Genomic DNA, 6,814 nt, shown 5'->3' on the forward strand with positions numbered 1-6,814 from the left:
GAATAAATTAAATAAAGTTATTCAATGTCTAAAGCTTTGATAGACAAAGTAATTTCTCTTGGCAGATATTTTATAATCGGTATAAAAGAGACGAGAATGCAGGTTTCCATTCCCCCTTTCCTAATAGAATATCGTCCAAAGAAGTAATTGAAATATATTCACGTTCATGAAAAATATTTGAGAACATATTACACTACGTTTTCTGGATTCTACAAAAATATTATAGAGTGGAAGTTTATCTACTTAATGTATTAAAAAATACTGGTTCGCTAGAAAGAGAATTTTGACTAAACCCGCCTGGAAAGGGGAAATTCTGGCGGGTGATTAATTTCTCTGGCATCCGAGGGATTTGCTACATTCTTAGAGTCACGCTACTCGCGATGTAAATAAACTGAATGCCGTACTTCATGCCGATTTTAGGGTTCCTTAGTTTTTGCTGTACAATTTTATGTTATTGGACTCAACTTTCCAATTAATTAACATAACAAATTAACGGCTACCTTCTCTGAATTGAACACTGCTTGGCTATAGGCATTCCATGAATCAATTTGTTAAAGATGCCCAAGTAGTAGAGCATTGAGACTGCAAAGTGAATAAATAAACTAAAGATGCCGAGGAGTCATTTCAAAGTAAGTGAAATATATACGGGGCCACACCTTAAAGGATTGCAATGGTTTTTTTACTTGGACTTACAATGTGTTTAAATTTTAACTTAACCAGGAATGCTTAGCTCCCAAAACGCCATTGCAGCGGGGTGCAAAGAATTTTGTATTGACTTTACTTCATTCAACATTTATTACTGTTTTACCTGGGTCTTCTTTTACTTTACAGTAAAAAATTATAAATGCTAAATACCGAGTATTTCACTCTAAAAGCAGACTTTTTTCTGTAGACAGCCGAACAAGACATTAACGTTAAATAAAGATTTCATTAGTACGGCAATACTGAAAACGTGGGGATAATCCCTTAGTCTCTTAATCCTGTTACTTTTTAAATTTTAAAAAGTCCCAGTCAACCCTTTGAGCAAAAGCTGAGTTTTTTTTCAATTCAATCAGAAGCTAATTGTATAAAAGAAGCTGTCCACAAGTTAAACGGCTAACACGATTACAGGAGCGAGTGAATATCAGTAGAAAAGTTTCTGGACAGGAAAAGTTAGGAATTTTCTTAAGCAACGTTTACTATCATTGTAAATAATCTTGAAATCTACGTTTTTGTTCGAAAACAGTTTGGTTGAGTAGCAAATACGATTCAACATACTTTTTTTAAACAGACGGATTTTACAACAGATACATTTATTTAAAAAAATACAGTGTATCGGTGTTTAGTATAAACATAGCTATCATCATCTTGTAAATAACGAAGGACTTCAACGTATCCGATATCCGAACATAGAATCTAGTTAAATTTAATACGGTTAGTTGAGAAACATCGAATCGCTCCGGTATAGCAACACGAAAACTGGTCTCGACTTAGAACCGGTTCCAACTGAACGAAATAAAAGTTCTAAAGGTCATTGCCGATAATACGCTTGGCAATAGCAAATCCGTCCACGCTAGATTAAACTATAATGCATTGTATTTAAAGTTTTAATACACGGTATAGCAAGAACAAGCCAAACTTGTTTATATTTACAGAAATGAAAAATTATCGACGGAGTATATTCTGCGTTGATAATAAAGAAGGAGCATATCTGATAGCATTAACATTTAGTAATGAGAATATAATGTGCTTTATGGAGATTTTTAAGCAAGCGTTTTCGAATTTAGTGGACATAAACAATAGCAGTCTCAGCAGGGCGTATAAGCGAATTAATTACGCTATAAACCGAGACAGCTGATAAGGAAAGAGTCATAAAGTGAAATAACTGAAAGCTCAGAGAAATTATAGTTTTAAGAAATTTCTTTTTCGAAAGTACGCTGGAAGGGCGTCGAAAATTGACAGAGAGAGATGATTGTGGATCTTCGTTAATTACAACAGTTTGTTTAAACAGAACTTTATTATCTTTTAATTTTATAAAGCGGAAGACGGAGATAAAGTTTTATCAGATATACTTTAGAGAAATAAAAGACATCGCAAGATATCTTAATGTAACAGTGGTAGTGAACTCTGCTTGTATCTGCTTACATACATTTTGGATAAACATATCTAATACCATGTAACTTCTTAAGCCAACAAAAATGTTTTCTTATTATTTCTTTTGAACTTGCACACTCAGCCATACAGCAGTGATGTAAGTACTGAACTACTAAATTTAAGAATTCATTCTAGTCACATGCCCTCGTTTATTAAAGCTACGATCATAGCTGTAAAGCCATTACAATACAAACTAAATTATATAATTTATTACTGTATTGAAGCTAAAGAGTTGAGTATTCGTAAGTCAGTAATTGTGTTAGATGATAATATCTAAAACAATAAAACTGCGCTAAATATTCTTCACTTTTCTTTAAAATAAACCGTATAATTTTTATGTTCAATATATATTTCTTGTTTTATAACATTCATAAAAGAAGTTATTAATATGAATTTAATTTGTTAAAACCGAATGTTTTCAATCAAAGCGGCAAGCAAGCTTATAGCAAACTGAAAGATATATAGCTGTGTTTTGGTGTTTCGCCTAGAAGTTGGTCGTTCAGATTTTCAGTCGGCGTCAACGTGGCGTACAATTTATTGCTATTTGTTGGACTTTCTGTTTTCACATGTCAAAAGTTAAAATTCACAAGTTGATATAAGCTGATATTTGAGTGTGAGATTTACATTAATTTTCTAAACAGTCTTAATATTTTTATTTCACATACTTTCTTTTTATATTGAATAAAATTTTAGCACATAACACCGTCGATACTAGACAAAGCCTCGGGTAATGTCTGTCTGCGCTAAGGTAATTCTTGTGCAACAAACGCCGTTCTCCAGCATAATGGCACCATTAAAACACCACCCACAAGTGTAGAGCAAATTGCATTTGCCGACTTGGGTACGTATTTTACAATCAAACGTTGATTTCAAACGCCACCAGAAGCGCATTAGGGTACATAAATTTGCTTACTTAAAGCATAAACTCGAAGAAGGATTCACACGAAATTGATTCTGAAAGCGGCTAGTCTTAAACGTTTTATTTATTGTCTCACCATCCGCGAGGTTTGTTTTTCTTTAAACGCTTTAGTGTAAGTGCCAAAGAACAGATATCTTTAATTGGGTATCGTTTGAATCGGTTCGTAAAGTTCCTTGAATTAATCTTGGCCGATGTTATCATCGAAGTGGGGAGAAGTCAAAAAACAAAAGGGAACTAATGAAAATTCTTAAAACACTAAAGACATTCGTGAGTAAAAGTTCTATTTAGTATTATAGCAGAAAAGCACGAAGTAAAAGTTAACTCGAGTCGCACAGAGCCTTTTATTTCAAGGAAGTGTTTAAAGTAAATTAAAAGCGTTCAAGTGGAGTTTTTCACTATATCTTTAATCTAACAATCGGTTTGGAGAACGTTACAATCACAATTCCAGTAATAAATGAAGCCAAGGCGCGGTGCAACCTTGGAAATAGATCTGTTGCCATACTTCGCTACATGTCCACTAAAAAAATATTACAAAAACTGAGTCGACACTCTGTAGCTCGCCGCTCGGATTATAACCGTCCGAAACTCCTTTTTATTATTATTTTTTGTCGGTTAAATGAACCACTGCACCAACTGTAGAATTTGTACTAAAGTGTTCTATACAAAATTATTTATTTCAGTTATAATGCTCAAATCAATGCTCTGTTCTCGTAACGATAACGTCAGCTTTATTGTCATAATAAAATAGTAAGAAAAAAAATTAATAATATGTATATAAAAGATGAATTAACCGTTTCTCAATCTTATTGTATAATTATAATAATTACTCTCCTTACATATAATATCATCTCGTGACTAATGAAATAGTATTGATGATCAATCTATTGTAATACAGAGTGTTACTTTAAAATAATACAATTCTGATTAATGGTTTCCTTATATTACAATAACGATAGCATTAATATTAAATATTTTACATTCAATTGAGTTATGGCCCATTATGAGGGGTCAAAGGCCTCGCGCAGATTCTTTCATAGAATGACAAAAATGTTTTATTTTACATCAATCGGACGTGCCGTATATCATCGATGTTTAGGCTCACAAACGAAACTGCAGGGAAAGAGAATTAGAATAAAATTAGTAGTAGGGAACATGAAAACTAATTTCCCTTTAATATCGTCGGTAGAATTGCTGGCGCGAATGACCTGAGATTAACATTTCCTAGTAGCGAACGTATAGCGCTCACTGTACGCACATGAACCCAACTGTACGAAAGGCCGCTCACACATACAAAAACACACACACAGCTCGAGAGTATGACTAAAAATATTACGGGTTGACATTGAAATGTTAATGCACTCTTGGATTCGCTGGCGCATTTTACGTATATTTCGATTTATACTCCGCTTCACAATGAAATTGACAATATTTTTTTAATATCCGTTATTACAGAGTCTACATTTTTTTGTATTAATAACTGGGCCGATGTTAAAAAAAATATACTGGATACACAATCTTGAAACTAAAAAATAATATTATAGACGAGCAGGTTAATAATATTAAAAACCTTTCGATAAACAGAAACGAGGGAAGGGCCTTATATTAGTTACAGCTTGAATTTTATGATCAATAAATTTGTTACACCTTTTTAATTTAACAAATAAATTAGATAAGTGGCCTGAGCATGAAGACTATCTACGTGACCGGAATCATACAGCACTAGACATTGCACAATGTTTGTAAAAATTTGCAAAATTCATCAGAATATTGCTGAGCCTCTTCGTAATACATACAAATGGAAATTTTAAATTATTTCATCTTACATTTACTCAACTATTGAATTGATTGATCCTCCTTTCAATAATTCATTTCATTATGTACTTATATATATATATATATTATTTAATATAAAAAAACGATACCTCAGGCAGGTACAGACATGTTTTTTTTTTTTGGAATAGTATATATATATTGTACACTATATAAAAATATCATAAAAGCATTCACTTCGAAATTAAAACAAACATATCTTTGATAGCAGAACACGCACAAACGCGACAGGACTTAAGGTAATCTAAACGATTTACCACACGCAGCCTTTTTAAACACTAATACAGGTATAGATCGCGTTTTAAAAAAAAAACTACCTATAGTTTAAATTACAAGGCTCGCATGATTTAAATCAATTTCTCTTCATCGCCCTGTGGCCGAGCGAATTATTTTCTTTCTATAAAAAATTTAACACGCTTCACAAATATAAAATATTGATGTTATTTAAACGACTTTAAAATATAATTCACGTAGATTAATTAATTAAATAAAATACTTTTAAATAATTTATTAATTGTTAATTTATAAAACCGTTTTAATTTTATTCCTTAATAATTGCGGAAGTGTTGTATTTAATTGCCAGTGTAAATTTTATATTGGATGTGTTATCAAAATTATCTGACACTATTTTATTTTAGTGAAATCTTAATATAAATTTTAAACTCATCACAAGCATATATCTAATATGTAAATACGAAATATCTAAGTGTTATAATTAAAATATATAAGAATAATTCCTGTGTAGGACTTCTCACTTAAATATCAGATATATTTATCAATATAAACTGATTGTTATATTTCGTCCTTGTAAACATGTTTGTAAAATTATTTTTCGTATTTGTAAACGATATCGTATCACGAATAATATGTTTACCAATTTCTTTATTTTTCCTCGCGATGTGTTTTACGCGTCATTTTATTTTTTAAACTTATTTACGCGTCTTATTTCAGTACAGTGAACATTAAAAATATTTTTTGTGGGTAGGCTTTCAGTCGACTCCAAAACTTTTTGGTAGGTAGATAGTATTTAACATTTTTAATTTTATTTTTTATATAATAACGGCTTTATTATTTTTGTAGTTATTTTTTTTTAACTTCTATCCATTTTATATTTGTTTTTTTTTTTCATATAATATCTATTGTAACTTTTATTATTTATAATATTTTTTTAATTAAATTCACTGCCACTTAGTTAAATAATTAATGAACTTACCTGAGTTGCATCAGTGTAAGGTGTTGAAGAGTTTTTATCGACAAGTTGTGAACCAAACACAGGGACGCCACTAGAAGTTGGCGTCAAAGATCGTACATCCGAAATTTGTTGGGGTACCATTTTGCTAATCCAAAAAAAAAGCCCCACAAACACTACACAGTTCACCTAAACACAAGCACTAAAAAAAGTTTATAGTCCAAGTTTCCGCGGGAGCCTCTCGGCGGTTATTTCGCCGAAAACCTCCCAATATCTGGATACTATTATTAATTTGCGTTCTATAATTAAAAATCTGCCGCTTGTCCTACCGGCATTCGGTCCATAAGTCATAATTGCGGAACGCTGTATCAGGCGGATTGCATCGCGTGGCGGCTACGTCTGTACTCCGCGGTGTCTGAGAACCTACTAACTGCACGTCAACGTGCGGAGTGCTGTCAATATAGCCGCTCAGCTGTTTTCCCCCTCCCCGCCGCGCACGCGCCCCGCCGTCCCCCGCGCGGCTCCACTCACTGCTCACTACTGACTACTGACTACTTGCTAGTGACTGCTGACTCGAGCGACGAGCGTCACGCTAGCATGTACAAGACAGTCGCTAGGCAGTAGGCGAACGGCTAGCTCGCTAGGCTGCATGTTCTCTTCGTAATACTTCTAATAAACTTTGATACTGTAAATAAAATATTTATTTATGTATGTATATTTTTGATTTTTTTAAATTAAATTTA

At 32.6% G+C, this 6,814-nt stretch overlaps 1 protein-coding gene across 1 annotated transcript in view; it reads right to left on the reverse strand.

Moving 5' to 3' along the window:
• Nucleotides 1-6,538, reverse strand: part of LOC116771649 (transcription factor sem-2-like) — a 51,117-nt gene extending 44,579 nt beyond the window's left edge. Inside the window, exon 1 of the mRNA XM_032663540.2 lies at nt 6,096-6,538. Coding sequence (XP_032519431.1) covers nt 6,096-6,215 — 120 coding nt within the window. The 5' untranslated portion in view covers nt 6,216-6,538. The remainder of the gene's footprint in view (nt 1-6,095) is intronic.
• Between the last annotated feature and the right edge of the window lie 276 nt (nt 6,539-6,814).

The sequence above is a fragment of the Danaus plexippus genome (genome assembly GCF_018135715.1).
Source record: "Danaus plexippus chromosome 16 unlocalized genomic scaffold, MEX_DaPlex mxdp_31, whole genome shotgun sequence".
In the NCBI taxonomy this organism is placed as follows: domain Eukaryota; kingdom Metazoa; phylum Arthropoda; class Insecta; order Lepidoptera; family Nymphalidae; genus Danaus; species Danaus plexippus.